At 50.5% G+C, this 16,494-nt stretch overlaps 2 protein-coding genes across 2 annotated transcripts in view; one reads left to right on the top strand and one right to left on the bottom strand.

The window, feature by feature from the left end:
• ECE2 (endothelin converting enzyme 2) overlaps nt 1-16,494 on the bottom strand; it is a 43,504-nt gene that overhangs the window by 17,786 nt on the left and 9,224 nt on the right. The window lies entirely within an intron of this gene.
• Nucleotides 13,719-16,437, top strand: CAMK2N2 (calcium/calmodulin dependent protein kinase II inhibitor 2). Its single transcript, XM_024244558.3, has 2 exons — nt 13,719-14,156; nt 15,046-16,437. Exons 1-2 carry the CDS (start codon nt 13,988-13,990, stop codon nt 15,114-15,116), a joined length of 240 nt encoding a protein of 79 aa, XP_024100326.1. The 5' UTR covers nt 13,719-13,987; the 3' UTR covers nt 15,117-16,437.

Genomic DNA, 16,494 nt, shown 5'->3' with positions numbered 1-16,494 from the left:
CTAACACTTCTAACTTGGGGAAAAGCAAACCGTTTTATTTGGGAGATTTACAAGGAGAAAAAAACTAACACCAAGCAATATTTAACTGAAAAGCAATAGTGTGGCACCCATGCATCTGCCATCTGCCTTCCATATTGTCATTCCTTAATCAGGCCTGGTGTTATTGCAGTCTGCTGCACTGAAAAGTGCCTAGTGTTTTACAATTCAAAAAAAAAAAAAAGGAAAAGAGAGTGTGCTTCATCTTCCTCTCCCCATCCTCCACCCCCACTGAGAGAGTACAAGAATTTGACCTGAGAAGGCTTGAATGGGTAGCAAACACATAATCCATTTCTTTCTCTTTCTCTCTTTCTTTCTTTCTCTCTCTCTTCCTTTCTTTCTTTCTCTCTCTCTTCCTTTCTTTCTTTCTCTCTCTCTTTCTCTCTTCCTCTCTTCCTTCCTTCCTTCCTTCCTTCCTTCCTTTCTTTCTTTCTTTCTTTCTTTCTTTCTTTCTTTCTTTCTTTCTTTCTTTCTTTTTCTTTCTTTCTTTCATCTTTCTCTCAGGAAGGGTGTCAGCCGGGCGCAGTGGCTCACGCCTGTAATTCCAGCATTTTGGGAGGCCGAGGCAGGTGGATCATGAGGTCAGGGGTTTGAGACCAGCCTGGCCAAAATGGTGAAACCCCGTCTCTACTAAAAATACAAAAATTAGCCAGGCATGGTGGCAGGCGCCTGTAATCCCAGCTACTTGGGAGGCTGAGGCAAGAATCGCTTGAACCCAGGGGGGTGGAGGTTGCAATGAGCTGAGATCATGCCACTGCACTCCAGCCTGGGCAACAAAGAGCAAAACTTGGTCTCAAAAAATAAATAAATAAAATAAGAGAAGGGTGTCTCACTTCGTTGCTCGGGCTGGAGTGCAGTGGCATGGTCATAACTCACTGCAGCCTCAAATTCCTAGGCTCAAGCAATCCTCCCACCTGAGCCTCCCTAGCAGCTGGGTCTACAGACACATGCCACTGTGCCTGCCTAATTTTTAAAAATTTTTTATAGAAACGGGGTCTCACTGTCTTGCCCAGGCTGGTCTTGAACTCCAGGCCTTAAGCAATTCTCCCACCTCGGCATCCCAGTGTGCTGGGATTACAGGCCTGAGTCACCATGCCTGGCCCATAATCCATTTATTGACGCTCACCTCAGTTCTCAGACAACTTGCTGCAGTGGATCTAATGCAGAATGTTCTTGCGGCTGAGAAAGAGTAGATAATGAATGAAGCAGGCTGAGAAGTGTTGCATTGCTTTTGTTGGCATTTTTCACCCCAAAATTGCATGATTCCCAAACAGGAGACAGTACAGTAGAGTAAGGATAAAAGATTCTGGATCCAGACTCAGTTTCCTCATTTGTAAAATGGAAATGAGAATACCTACTTCAGGACACACACAGTGGCTCACGCCTGTAATCCCAGCACTTTGGGAGGCCGAGGCGGGTGGATCACCTGAAGTCAGGAGGTCAAGACCAGCTGGGCCAACATGATGAAACCCTGTCTCCACTAAAAATACAAAAAATTAGCTGGGTGTGGTGGCACATGCCTGTAATCCCAGCTACTTGGGAGGCTGAGACAGGAGAATCGCTTGAACCCAGGAGGTGGAGGTTGCAGTGAGCCAATATCGTGCCACTGCACTCCAGCCTGGGCAACAAGAGCAAAACTCTGTCTCAAAAAAAAACTAATACCTACTTCAAAGGCTAGTTGTGAGAATTAAATGAAATAGTACTTGTAAAGTATATGGGACAGTGCATGACACACAATGGGCAATTTTTTTTTTTTTTTTTTTTTGAGACGGAGTCTCGCTTTGTCGCCAAGCTGGAGTGCAGTGGCGTGATTTTGGCTCACTGCAACCTCCACCTCCTGGTTTCAAGTGATTCTCCTGCCTCAGCCTCCCAAGTAGCTGGGACTACAGGCACGCACCACTACACCCAGCTAATTTTTGTATTTTTAGTAGAGACGGGATTTCACCATGTTGGCCAGGCTGGTCTTGAATGCCTGACCTCAAGTGATCCACTCACCTTGGCTTCCCAAAGTGCTGGGATTACAGATGTGAGCCACTGTGCCTGGCTTACAGCATTATAATCTTATGAAACCACTGTTATTATACATGCAGTCCATCATTGACATAAAGGTTGTTATGTGGTGCATGATTGCATAGTGAAAGCTACTATGTATGGGCCACCTGGCAACAGGATCATTAGAAATATTCCCAGGGTCACTGCAACAGCATACTACAAATAGCAAGTTTAGACAGCACTTTAATATGTGGCAGCCACTGCTCTAAGTGGTTTACATCTTATGCACTCATGACACTTATGAAGCCATTCTACAGATGAGGAAACCGAGACATAGAAACACTAAGAGTTATACAGCTTGTAAGTGGCAGAGCTGGGATTCAAACCCAGGGAGTATGGTTCCTTTCTGGAGAGCAGTTTAGCAATATGAATCAAAAGGTGGCTACACTTCCTCCCTGCATTAGTTGCTAGTGTTTTGCTACAGCCCTTCTAGGAAGAATAAGTGGAAATACATAAATTTCCAAGACAGGCGGACTTGGGCTCAAATCTGGGCTCAATTTTTTATCAGCTGTATCATCTTTATCAAGTTACTTGAAAGCTCTGACTGCTAATTTTTCTCATCTATAAAATGGGAATAATCACCCCTGTCTCAGAGTTGCTGTGAGAATTAAATGCAACCACATATGATAGAGCCTGTTACCTATTTTTACAGTGCTCTCAGATGCACTAGGCTTGGCCTAAATGGACATTTTCTTTTCAAGTCTCTTTCATGACCCAAATTATTTTTAGACCCATAACTATCCCCCCCTCCCCTCCCCTCCCCTCCCCTTCCCTCCCTTCCCCTTTCCTTCCTTCCTTCCTTCAAATTTTTAGAGACAGGGTCTGCTCTATCACCCAGGCTGGCATTATCAGAGCTCCCTGCAGCCTCAACCTCCTATGCTCAAGCGATCCTCCCACCTCAGCCTCCCAAGTAGCTGGGACTACAGGTGCATCCCATCACACCTGGCCTTTTTTTTTTCTTTTTTTTTTTTCATACAGATGAGGTCTCACTATGTTGCCCAGGTTGGTATCAAACTCCTGAGCTCAAGTAATCCTCCTGCGTTGGCCTCCCAAAGTGCTGTAGGCCTGAGCCACCACGCCCAGCCCCCCATAATTATTTCTGACTACATGTTAAATACCCTATGTATAAGAGTCTTGGACGTTGCTCTATTTTATATTTCTATTTTCTTTCTCTGTATTTTTCATCTTTGACTCTGTTTCTCTCTTATTCTCCTATTTTCTCTCTCTCTTTTCATTGTTCCTTTCCTACATGGATAATCTTTTTTTGATCTTTTTTCCTACATAGATAATCTTTTTTTGGTCATTTTTCCTACACGGATAATCTTTTTTTTTTTTTTTTTTTTTTTTTTGGTCTAAGTTGATTGTGAATTGAGAGGGAATGGACAATGGCTTGTGTGTTAAATTTACAAACACAATGTAGTCCTGAAGATAACAAGAAACATCGGTGAGGCCCAGTGTGGTGGCTCATGCCTGTAATCCCAGCACTTTGGGAGGCTAAGTTGAGTGGATCACCTGAGGTCAGGAGTTCGAGACTAGCCTGGCCAACATGGTGAAACCCAGTCTCTACTAAAAATACAAAAATTAGCTGGGCGTGGTGACAGGTGCCTGTAATCCCAGCTACGCCAGAGGCTGAGACAGAAGAATTGCTTGAATCTGGGAGATGGAGGTTGCAGTGAGCTAAGATGGCGCCACTGCACTGCAGCATGGGCGATAGAGCAAGACTCTGTCTCAAAAACAAAAGAAACATCAAAGTCCAGTATAGATAAAGATGGAAGATATCAACACTCATACATTGCTGTTAGCTTAGAAGTTGATACAACCTTTTTGGCAATATGAATCAAAAGATATAAAAGTGTGCACACTCTTTGACCCAGAAAATTTACTTCTAGGAAATTGTTCCAGGAAATAATCATTATCCATGGGATATTTTTATCAATTAGCTTTTGTTGTGTAACAAATCATCTCAAACTGGATTAAAATAACAAACATTGATTATTTCTCATGTTCTGTGATTCTTTGGGATTGTCCAGCTCAGCAGGAGCTGTATGGTTTAGCATGGTCTAGAATGGCTTCATTTACATTTCTGGGCTTCAGCTGGGATGCCTGAACAGTGTCTCTGTGTATTATCTCCTCTTCCAGTAGGCTTGCCCAGGCTTCTTCATATGGTGGCCTTAGGATTCTCAGCAACAAAGAAGGGGCAAGCCCCAGTACATAAACACTTTTTTTTTTTTTTGAGATGGAGTCTCGCTCTGTCACCCAGGCTGGAGTGCATTGGCGCGATCTCGGCTCACTGCAAGCTCCGCCTCCTGGGTTCATGCCATTCTTCTGCCTCCGCCTCCCGAGTAGCTAGGACTACAGGCGCCTGCCACCACACCCTGCTAATTTTTTGTATTTTTAGTAGAGATGGGGTTTCACCGTGTTAGCTAGGATGGTCTTGATCCCCTGACCTCGTGATCTGCCCGCCTCGGCCTCCCAAAGTGCTGGGATTACAGGCGTGAGCCACTGCGCCCAGCCATAAACATTTTTTTTTTTTGACACAGAGTTTCGCTCTTCTTGCCCAGGCTGGAGTGCAATGGTGTGATCTTGGCTCACCGCAACCTCTGCCTCCTGGGTTCAAGTGATTGTCCTATGTCAGCCTCTCGAGTAGCTGGGATTACAGGCATGTGCTACCATGCCTAATTTTGTATTTTTAGTAGAGACAGGGTTTGTCCATGTTGGCCAGGCTGGTCTCGAACTCCTGACCTCAGGTGATCCACCCGCCTTGGCCTCCTAAAGTGCTGGGATTACAGGGGTGAGCCAACGTGCCTGGCCATAAACACTTTTTTCAAGACTCTGCTTGCAACACATTTACCAACGTCCACATTGGGCAAAGCAAGTCCCATGATGAAGCCCATTCAGGGTTGGAGAAATAGATGCTACTTCTTGATTGGAGGAGGTACAAAATAATGTGGCCATTTTTTTCCTACCACATTTGTTCATCACAGCACTATTTATAATAACAAACCAAAAATTAGGAGGGAATTCAATGTTCAGGAGTAGAGGGCTTGTTGAATTAAACATCCATACAATGAGATGCTATGCAACATTTACAAATGATAGACAAGAAGAGTTTATGCTGTGGGAAAATGTTCCCCACATACAGTTAAGTGGAGGAGAAAAAGGGTTACAAAATCTCATTTTTGTTAAGCAGAAGGTATAAAAGCATAGGTTAAAAAAAAATTGGAATTGCCAGGCACAGTGGCTCGTGTCTGTAATACCAGCACTTTGGGAGGCCAAAGCGGGAGGATTGCTTGAGCTCAGGAGCTCGAGACCTGGGCAACATAGTGAGACCTCATCTCTATTAAAAATAAAAAAAAATTAGCCGGGCATGGTGGCATGCGCCTGTAGTCCCAGCTACTCAGGGGGCTAAGGAGGGAGGATCCCTTTAGCCTGGAAAATTGAGGGTGCAGTGAGCTATGATTGTGCTGCCGCACTCCAGAAGGGATGACAGAGTGAGACCCTATCTCAAAAATCAAACAAGGCCGGGCGTGGTGGCTCATGCCTGTAGTCTCAGCACTTTGGGAAGCCAAGGCGGGCAGATCACGAGGTCAGGAGCTCGAGACCAGCCTGGCCCACATAGTGAAACCCCGTCTCTACTAAAAATACAAAAAATTAGCCGGGCGTGGTGGCAGGCACCTGTAATCCTAGCTACTCGGGAGGCTGAGGCAGGAGAATGGCGTGAACCCGGGAGGCAGAGGTTGCAGTGAGCCGAGATCATGCCACTGTACTCCAGCCTGGGCAACACAGCGAGATTCCGTCTCAAAAAAAAAAAAAAGAAAAGAAAACAAGAAAAACAAACCAACCAAACAAAAAAAGCAGAAAAGATTAGGAGTACATACAACAAAATATTAATAATAAATATATCTAGTGATGGCATTATTTTTTCTTTATGTTTTTCTGTATAATAATAACATTTCTATAGTCCAACATTTACCTGAGCAGTTTATATATATGTTAACTTATTTAATCCTTGTGATAGCCTATAAGATGGGTTCTACCAATATCATTGTCCATATTTTAATATTTTAGAGATGAGGAACCTAAGACACAGAGAAGCTTAATAACTTGTCCAAAGTTACAAGCAGGTAGAGAGCAGAGCCTGGATTTGAATCTAAGCTTCATGTTCTTAACTGCTACACTATTTTCCTTTTTTTTTTTTTGAGATGGAGTTTCACTCTTGTCACCCAGGCTGGAATGCAATGGCACCATCTTGGCTCACTACAACCTCCACCTCCTGGGCTCAAGCGATTCTTCTGCCTCAGCCTCCAGAGTAGCTGGGATTACAAGTGCCCACCACCACACCCGGCTAATTTTTGTATTTTTAGTAGAGATGGGGATTCACCATGTTGGCCAGGCTGGTCTTGAACTCCTGACCTCAGGTGATCCACCAGCCTCAGCCTCCCAAAGTGCTGGGATTACAGGTGTGAGCCACTGCACCCGGCCCACTATTTTCCTTTCAAAGGCAACTAATTTGTCTGGGGCTAGAGTATAATGTTTGATAAATGTGCTATATCACTGGTTTTAAGCCTTTAAAAAAATATATTAAGGCTTAAGGCTGGGCTCAGTGGCTCATGCCTATAATCCTAGCATTTTGGGAGGCCAAGACTGGAGGTTTGCTTGAGCCTAGGAGTTTAGGACCAGCCTGGGCAACATGGTGAAACCCCGTCTCTACTAAAAATACACAGAGATTAGCCAGGTGTGGTGGAGGATCACCTAAGCCATGGAAGTTGAGGCTGCAGTGAACCAAGATCATGCTACTGCACTCCAATTTGGGTGATGGAACTGAGACCTTGTCTCAAAAATAATAATAATAATAAAGAAAATTAAATAATAAAATGTAAAATATATTTAAACCTTTTTATTGCAAATGTAATATACTCTAGAATTATACTGAATAAAAGATGAAATTCATTCTGTTGGGATCCTGGTACCATCCTCAGAGATAACTATCATTTGCAGTTTGATATGTATCTTTCCAAATCTTTCTTTCTTTCTTTCTTTTTTTTTTTTGAGACATGTTCTCACTCTGTCACCCAGGCTAGAGTGCAGTGGCGCAATCTCAGCTCACTGCAACGTCTACATCCTGGGCTTAAGCAATCCTCCCGCCTCCTGAGTATCTGAAAATATATGTGCTCACCACCATGCTTGGCTAATTTTTGTGTTTTTAATAAAGATGGGGTTTTGCCATGTTGCCCAGGCTGGTCTCAAACTCCTGAGCCCAAGCAATCTACCTGCCTCAGCCTCCCAAAGTGCTGGGATTAAAGGTGTGAGCTACTGAGCCTGCCCAGATCTTTCTTTTATGTGCATTTAGGTTCCTACATATACTGTATGTATATATGTGAATGTAGGTGTGTATACATATGTGTGTATGTGTACTTTTCCCACATATGTAAAATTCTACTCTAAACTTGTTATTTGGTGACATTTTGGCAGTTCTTGAGGATTTTACCATGTCTGTTCACATAGATCTTTCTCATTCTTTTTTTGGTAATTGATATAGTTTGGCTGTGTCCCCACCCAAATCTCATCTTGACTTCCCATGTGTTGTGGGAGGGACCTGATGGGAGGTGATTGAATCATGGGGGCAGGTCTTTCCTGTGCTGTTCTTGTGATAGTGGGCGGGTCTCATGAGATCTGATGATTCTATAAGAGCAAGTTTCCCTGCACAAGCTCTCTCGCTTTGCCTGCTGCCATCCGTGTAAGACATGACTTGCTCCTCCTTGCCCTCTGCCATGATTGTGAGGCCTCCCCACTCATGTGGAACTGTAAGTCCATTAAACTCTTTTTCCTGTATAGATTACCCAGTCTCAGGTATGTATTTATCAGTAGTGTGAAAACAGACTGATACAGTAATTTATCAGTTTCTTTTAAATAGAATGGGCCCTAGAAATACCCTCATGGTGTGGGCTTCCATCAGGTGGATAGGGTAGGATCAAAGGGCCCAGAGAGAGTCTAGGGAAGGAGAAACATTATCATGAGAAATGATAGTAAAAATACTACCCCCCCAAAAAAATATATACATACGTATTTTTTTTTTTTTTTTTTTGAGATGGAGTCTCACTCTGTCACCCAGGCTGGAGTGCAGTGGCGCAATCTCAGCTCACTGCAAGCTCTGCCTCCCGAGTTCACGCCATTCTCCTGCCTCAGCCTCCTGAGTAGCTGGGACTACAGGAGCCTGCCACCACGCCCAGCTAATTTTTTGTATTTTTAGTAGAGACGAGATTTCACCGTGTTAGCCAGGATGGTCTCAATCTCCTGACCTCATGATCCACCCGCCTCGGCCTCCCAAAGTTCTGGGATTACAGGTGTAAGCCGCCACACCCAGCCTATATTTTTTGAGATGGAGTCTTGTTCTGCCACCCAGGCTGGAGTGCAGTGGCTGATCTTGGCTCACTGCTACCTCTGCCTCCTGGGTTCAAGCAATCCTCCTGCCTCAGCCTCCCCAGTAGCTGGGATTACAGGTGCCTACCACCATGCCCAGCTAATTTTTGTACTTTTAGTAGAGATGGGGTTTCGCCATAATGGCCAGGCTGGTCTTGAACTCCTGACCTCAGGTGATCCACCCACCTCAGCCTCTCAGAGTGCTGGGATTACAGGTGGGAGCCACCATACCTGGCTTACCCCAAAATATTTCTAACAGCTTGTATTTGTTTCTTAGGGCCGCTGTAACAAAGTACCACAAACTGGGGGCTTAAAACAACAGAAACTTATTCTCTCACAGTTCTGGAGGCCAGAAGTCCAAAATCAAGGTGTTGGCAGGGTCAAGCTCCTTTGGAAGACTCTAGGAAAGAATTCTTCCTTGCCTCTTTCAGCTGCTGGTGGTTCCCAACAATTCTTGGTTTTCCTTACCTTGTAGTTCCCTCACTTCTATCTCTGCATCTTTCATGTGGCCTTTTTCCCTGTGTGTCTGTCCTCTTCTTATAAACACATCAGTGATGGGATTTAGGGCCCACCATAATCCAGTATAACCCCATCTTAATTTATTTTTTATTTTTATTTTTTTCTTTCTATATAAGACAGGGTCTCCCTATGTTGCCCAGGCTGGTCTTCAACTCCTGGGCTCATGGGATCTTCCTGCCTTGGCCTCCCAAAGTGCTAGGATTACAGGCATGAGCCACCACACCTGGCCTATATTTTATTTTATTTTTTGAGACAGGACCTCACTCTGTCACAGAGGCTGGAGAGCAGTGGCACAATCTGGGCTATTTTTAGTAGAGATGGGGTTTCTCCATCTTGGCCAGGCTGGTCTTGAACTCCTGACCTCAGGTGATCCACCCGCCTGGGCCTCCCAAAGTGCTGGGATTACAGGCATGAGCCACCTCGACTGACTGTATCTTATCTTAACTAATTGTATCTGCAAAAGCCCTATTTCCAAATAAGGTCACACTTTTTTTTTTTTTTTTTAGACAGGGTCTTGCTCTGTCACCCAGGCTAGAGTGCAGTGTGGTACAATCATAGCTCACTGTCAACTAGCTCCTGGCTCAAGTTATCCTCCTACCTCAGCCTCCCAAGTAGCTGGGACTACAGGCATGCACCACCATGCCTAACTAATTTTTTCTTTTTTAGTAGAGATGGCGTCTCACTATATTGCCCAGGCTGGTTTTGAACTCCTAGGCTCAAGTCATCCTCCCACCTTGGCCTCCCAAAGTGCTGGGATTACAGGCATGAACCACTGCACCTGGCCCTGGGTCACACTTTGAGCTTACAGGTGAACACTGAATTGTTGTGGGAGTCCCTATTCAATCCACTACAGGGGTCTACAGTTTCCACTTGACTAAAAGTGTCACTAATACTCAATTATCAAAAGGCATGTTATCTGTGTAGAGCACGTGGAGCAAGTATACTAGGTTTGAGGGACTTCCAATTGAGAGACTCAATGCACTATCACGCAACTCTATACAAGCTTTATTTCATTTTAGTGTGAAAATGTATTTTCCTCTCATGGGAAGGAAGCAGAATATCAGAATTTTAAAGAGAGGAGCAGAATTTAAAGAAATCCCCACATTTTTACAACATAGCTGAAGCTTATATATCGTAATAGTCCACAGGTTTGTACTTAGGACTTTTGCTTTAACCATGATCCAGCAGGCACAGCAGGGACGGGAATATAATTATTTAAGAAGGAGGTAACCAAATGAATTCTGGATTAAACTGTCATTTTTCCAATCTCCCTCATTGTGCAGAGAGAAAGGAGAATTGTTTCAATTCCTCACACAATGCTCTTATCTCATCCTTGGCAAGAACCTTCATGCCTCTGCTTTGGCACTTTAGGTGAGGGGCAGCTCACTACCTCCTGAGACAACCCACTTTACCCCAGGACAGTTTCATCTACAAAACTGTCCTTTTCTTTCTTTTTTGAGTCAGGGTCTTGCTCTGTCACCCAGGCCAGAGTGCAGTGGCACCATTATGGCTCACTGCAGCCTCAAACTCCTGTGCTCAAGTGATCCTTCTACCACAGCCTTGCAAGTAGCTGGGACCACAGGTGTGTACCACCATACCCGGCTTGCTTATTTATTTACTTATTCATTTAGAGATGGGGCCTAGTTATGTTGTCCAGCCTGGTCTCCAACTCCTGGCTTCAAGTGATCCTTCTGCTTTAGCCTTCTGAGTGGCGGAATTCACAGGTGTGAGCCATGAATATTGCCCAGCAAAACTTTCCTTAATAAGTAGGTTTTATCATCCCCAAGCTTCAGACTAGAACATGGGGCTTAGAGAGGTATCATATCATGCAGACACATGGTGAAAAGACTAGAAGGATATATATATATATAGTTATAAGGCCGGGTGTGGTGGCTCATGCCTATAATCCCAGCACTTTGGGAGGCCGAGGCAGGCGGATCACAAGGTCAGGAGTTTAAGACCAGCCTGGCCAACAGAGTGAAAACCCATCTCTACTAAAAATACAAAGATTGGCAGGGCGCAGTGGCTCACACCTGTAATCCCAACACTTTGGGAGGCCAGTGGGCAGATCACGAGGTCAAGAGATCGAGACCATCCTGGCCAACATGGTGAAACGCTGTCTCTGCTAAAAATACAAAAATTAGCTGGGAGTGGTGGCATGCTGTAGTGGTGGTAGCTGTAGTCCCAGCTACCCAGGAGGCTGAGGCAGGAGAATCGCTTGAACCCAGGAGGAGGAGGTTGCAGTGAGTTGAGATGGTGCGACTGCACTCCAGCCTGGTGACAGAGTGAGACTTCGTCTCAAAAAAAAAAAAAAAAAAAGCTGGGCATGGTGGCGTGTGCCTGTAGTCCCAGCTACTCGGGAGGCTGAGGCAGGAGAATCGCTTGAACCTGGGAGGTAGAGGTTATGGTGAGCCGAGATGGCGCCATTGCACTCCAGCCTGGGCAATGGAGCGAGACTCCGTGTCAAAAAAAAAAAAAAAAAAAAAAGATGTTATGTGATTTTCTTAATTTTCCTAAAATTTTTTTCCTTCCTTCCTTTCTCTCTCTCTCTCTCTCTTTCTTTCTTTTGTTGAGACGGACTCTCACCTCGCTCTGTCACCCAGGCTGGAGTGCAATGGCCCAATGTCCACCAACTGCCAGCTTTGCCACCCTAGGTCAAGCGGTTCTTGTGCCTCAGCCTCCCAAGTAGCTGGGACTGCAGGTGTGTGCCACACCTGGCTAATTTTTTTTTTGTATTTTTAGTAGAGATGGGGTTTCGCCATGTTGATCAGGCTGGTCTCGAACTCCTGACCTCAGGTGATCCACCCACCTCGGCCTCCCAAAGTGCTGGGATTGCAGGCGTGAGCCACTGCTCCCGGCCTCCTAAAATGTTTTAAGTACAAACGAATTAATTTTTTAAAACCATGATTATGGGTCCTTCAGTTCAAGGACACTGAGAAAGTGGGAGTCAGGATTGGAACCCATTACTGGACAACTTCCAGTGGATGTGGAATTTTCTGGACTCTCTTCCAGTGACCCCAGTCTTCCGCCTTTATTGTCCTTCCAGTTTCAGGGCTCCTCTCACTCCAGGCTGGGCCTCCACCTCCAGCTGTGGCCCTCATCCCAGAGACTAGGACAGAGCAGAGGAGGGCTTCATAGTGATGATGGGCCCCCAGGCCTGGGCCCTTGAGTGAGGCTGGCATCAAGGCATCCTGTGGCATACCGCCCCCCACCCCATCCAGTTCCCTGGGCAGCCACCATTGCGTTTGTCCCTGTGTCTCCGGTATTAACACCTGGCGAGGAAGTGTTGGAAGGAGACCCACTACAAGGCAGCCTCACCAGCTGTGTGATTTGGTGATTTGGCCAGATTAAGGAAGGAAAGCGCGTCCGCCTGGAGTGTGGAATGAACGTATAGGGTGATCATTACCCTTATCAGCGCTGCCGTCACTGTCGCCGCATGTGAGACACCCCCTCCTCCCCAAGGCCAGTGATTGCGCCAGAGCTCCTGCGCGCTGGCAAGCAGGTGACGCCGCGGGTGACGGCCAGCCAGGGCGGGGGTTGTGGGGGCGGGAGGCAAGAGGAGAAGAGGGCATGTTCCCGTCGGTGAGGCGAGAACTCACCCGTGGTCCAAAGCAACGAGGGCGGGGGGCACCCTCCATCTCTCCCGCACTCCCTCGGGGCACACACTTGCGCGCTCCGCGTCCTCAGGTGCTCCGAGCTTCCCCGCGTCACCCGCAGCCAGGGCGCCCCCCGCGACGCCGCCATTCATTCCTCCTACACTGCGAACGCACCACTCCAGAGCCGGGGGAGCCGCAGGGCGCGACGGGCTCTTCGAGTCCGCATTTCGGCTCCAGCCACCGGACTAGGGCTGGGGGTGTCTGCCCTGGTGCGCGCGCGTCGGCCCAGTTACTATAGACCCCTTCCAGGAGAGACTGAAATACCCAGATTCAGGAGACGGAGACATTGTGGCACGTAGACACAGGAGTCAAGAATGGAGATAGAGAGAGAAAGGCAAAGACACTTAAGGGACAGGCATAGACAAAGGCCATAACACAGCGAAAGAGATACGGGGCACAGAGACAGAGAGATACAGACACTTAGAGATGGACTGACACACACAAAGGCGGAGACAGAGACACAGACGGGCAGTCAGAGACGCACGGACCTGATGATCTACTTAAGACCAGCAGAGCAACTAGTACAAGAGCGCGTCAGCGGCAAGGGCACCATCCCACTGGCCCGAGCTCTTCCCGCGCTGTGGGTTCGTGCCTTCCCCAGTCACCCTGTACCTGAGTCTCCTCCCCGCGCATTTCCCGCTCCCCGCTTTCCATTGCCAGCCCTGCGGCCGCCTTCCCGCCCCAACGCGCCCGGCCAGCTTTTGCCCCCCTGCTCCCAGTCCCCCTTGCACGCCTCTCCCAGCCTAGGGGTCAGACCCTCCCCCAAGCTCCTCCAGTACCAGGCTCGATCCCACCTCCCTTCGGTCCCGCCCCTCCCCGCGAGGTCCCGGCCGGGTTGGCTGGTACTATTCCCCAAGACCCACGTGCTGGCCATTCCCCGCCACAGTGCGGGAACCTCCCACTCCAGCTGCCTCTGTTCCCGGGGTAGCTGGGCGCGCTGCTGCCCCCGGCCCCGCCTCTTTCCCCTGGCCAGTGCCCGCCCCGCCTCCACCGCGCCCCGCCCGCCGTGCTCTGCCGCAGTCGGGCGCTCATCGTCATTCCGCTCTTGCCGCCGCCGCCGCCACCCCCGCCCCCCACCCCCGCCCCCGCCCGGTCCCCGCCACCGCCGCCGCCGCCGCCTGCCCAGCGGCCCGGGAGGCGGAGGCGCGGGGGAGGAGGCCCCGCTTGGCTCCTCAGCCCCGGATGCTGCATGACTTCATCCTTCCGCCGGCTCCCCTGCTGAGGTAGGGCCGGTCCGGCAGCAAGCCCGCCGCCCGCGCCCCGCCGCAGTCCCGCTCCCGCCCCGCGCCCACCCCGCGCCCGCCATGTCCGAGATCCTGCCCTACAGCGAAGACAAGATGGGCCGCTTCGGCGCAGACCCCGAGGGCTCCGACCTCTCCTTCAGCTGCCGCCTGCAGGACACCAACTCCTTCTTCGCGGGCAACCAGGCCAAGCGACCCCCCAAGCTGGGCCAGATCGGCCGAGCCAAGCGAGGTACGCGGCCCGGGCCCGGAGTCGCCGCCTGACCCAGAAACCCTCCGCCGGGCGCCCCCCGGCTGCCGTTCCCCGCCGAGTGCCCGCAGCTCTTGCCGCAGACCAGCGCACCAGCCGCTCTCCGGCCCGGGCTGGAGGGGGGGGTCCCCGCTGCAGTGCGTGTCCCCCTCTTCCTTTCTCCCGGGAACACGGTGCCCCGGATTCGATGCTCGCCACCTCTGGAAGCAGAGCCCTGGCACCCGGGCGAGGGGGAGGGGCCGGTCGGGGCATTTGGGGCTGCACGGAAGTGGGAACACGGGGTAACGGGCTGATTCTTTGGGATCAAATACTGAGTCGGTGGACAATACGAAGAACCTTCGGGTCGAGAGGGGCGTCTAACAAGACAGGGCAGGAGGCCGGGGGTCCGCTTGTCTTGGTTGTTTGCATGGGGAGGGGAGCTCTGTTGGTGCCAGGATCGGAAGAGGGGTTCCAGCGGCGAGAGGGCTCAGGTTGAGGAGAGGGCTGGACCAGCTGGATACTCGGTTTGAGCCCCATTTGAGGAGGGGGATCTGTTGAAGTGCGGGTTGAAGAGGGGGATTCCATGAGCAAGAGGTTTCTGATCAACTCAGAGGGAGGAAGGCTCCGGTGGCAGGAGGGCTCGCACTGGGAGGGAGAATAGCTGGAGCCTTTGGAAGAGGGGCGTTCCGCCATCGGGAGGGGAGGGGGTCTAGGCTTGGCGGCGGGTTGGGTCTCCAGAAGAGTTCGGACGGGGAGGACACGGCGGCACAGGGTTCCGAGGGGCGTCGCTGGGCCACGGGCAGTAGCTGCGCGGGACGCTAGGACGCGGGGCTCATTCTCATCGCCGCCGCCCCCCGAGGCCGCGCGGCTGACGCGCTTTCTCCCTGCGCAGTGGTGATCGAGGATGACCGGATAGACGACGTGCTGAAGGGGATGGGGGAGAAGCCGCCGTCCGGAGTGTAGACGCGCCGGCTTGGGCGGCGGGCTCCGGGCCCAGCCTCGCAGCGGCCAGGAGCGCGGGCCGGCGATGCGGCTGCCGGCGCCCCCCCTCCCCGGCCCAGGCGCCCGCGGGCGGGGGCTGCAGGGCCGTGCAGCCGCCGCCGCCAGGCACTCCGGAGCTGTCCGCTTCAGCACCACGGCGGCCGCGGTAGCGGCGGCGCGGACCCGCCCGGAACCCGCCGCCGCGCTCATGCACTTTAAAACCTCGGGCCGCAGCCCCACCCCGCACACCGGAACGGACACGGAGACCCGCGGCCCCCAGCCCCCGGCCCGCCCCCTCCCGCACGGCTCCCCTGCCCCGCCCCCCTCCGGCCAGTCTGGTCTGCAGACCGGGCGGCCGCCGGTGTCGGACCGCGCGCGGCCAGGGATGTTTGGCTGCGTACTTGCATGAGCTTTCCACCCACCTGAGCCCAGTCCTCCGGGCCGTTCCTCACCCCCACCCCTGTCTGGCGTGACCCCAGCCTCAGCCTCTTTCTAAGGGACTTCCTCAGCACATTTGTATTTTTATATCCGACTCTTTGTTTACTGGCTCTGCTCATGGTTCCTGCCCTCCCCTCAGTCTCGGCCACGCTCTTCTGCGCCTGGCAGATAGGATGGGTGTTGAGGCTGGGGTGAGACAAGCCCCCGACACGGTTACCAACCACATGGCCAGTCTGCCCAGGCCTGACCCCAGGAGGCTTTCTGGCAGACCCCTTCTCCCCAAGGTATCATCACCTTCCAAGGGCCCAGATCCGATTTTACCTTGGACCCCTGCGTCTTGCCCCTGGGAACCCAAATGGGGACTGCTCTGCACCTTTGGATGACATCTGTGGCCCCGGAGATGTTCTCAACCCAGGGGTGCCCTTTGTAAATGTTCCTCCATCCTCACTGTACCAGGAGTGTGTGAATAAACACAGACCTCCCTGTGTGTGTGTGGCCGCTGCTTAGGTCTCAGGAGCCAGGCCAAAATGGGAGGGGCGGCAGGTACTTGGGAATCTCAGGTGCATGTTGCTGGTGAGGGACGGTTGCCAAGTAAGACAGACAGGCCAGCCTGGCCTGGGAACATCATTATGATGTGGCCTCCTTGGGTAGAGATACAACTCAGGCGTGACTGGTCACCAGTGTTGGGGATGGAGCTAGGGTGAGAAACATAAAGCAATCTGGGTTCAAAGCCTGCAGTCTCCTGTGGATAAATCAAGGCTAGATGAGGATCAGTAACAGGCCCCAGGGACAACGGTCTCCAGGCTGGCTAGTGTGCAGAGGGGTTATGCTGAGCTTTGCCCCAGGGGATGCATCACTGGTGGTTTGGTGTGGTGGCAGAGGAGGTTGGGGAACCCAGGAGAGAACTGAGGAACCCAAGAAA

The sequence above is a fragment of the Pongo abelii genome, chromosome 2 (genome assembly GCF_028885655.2).
Source record: "Pongo abelii isolate AG06213 chromosome 2, NHGRI_mPonAbe1-v2.0_pri, whole genome shotgun sequence".
NCBI classification, from domain to species: Eukaryota; Metazoa; Chordata; class Mammalia; order Primates; family Hominidae; genus Pongo; species Pongo abelii.
This window is presented reverse-complemented; position numbering and strand designations above follow the sequence as displayed.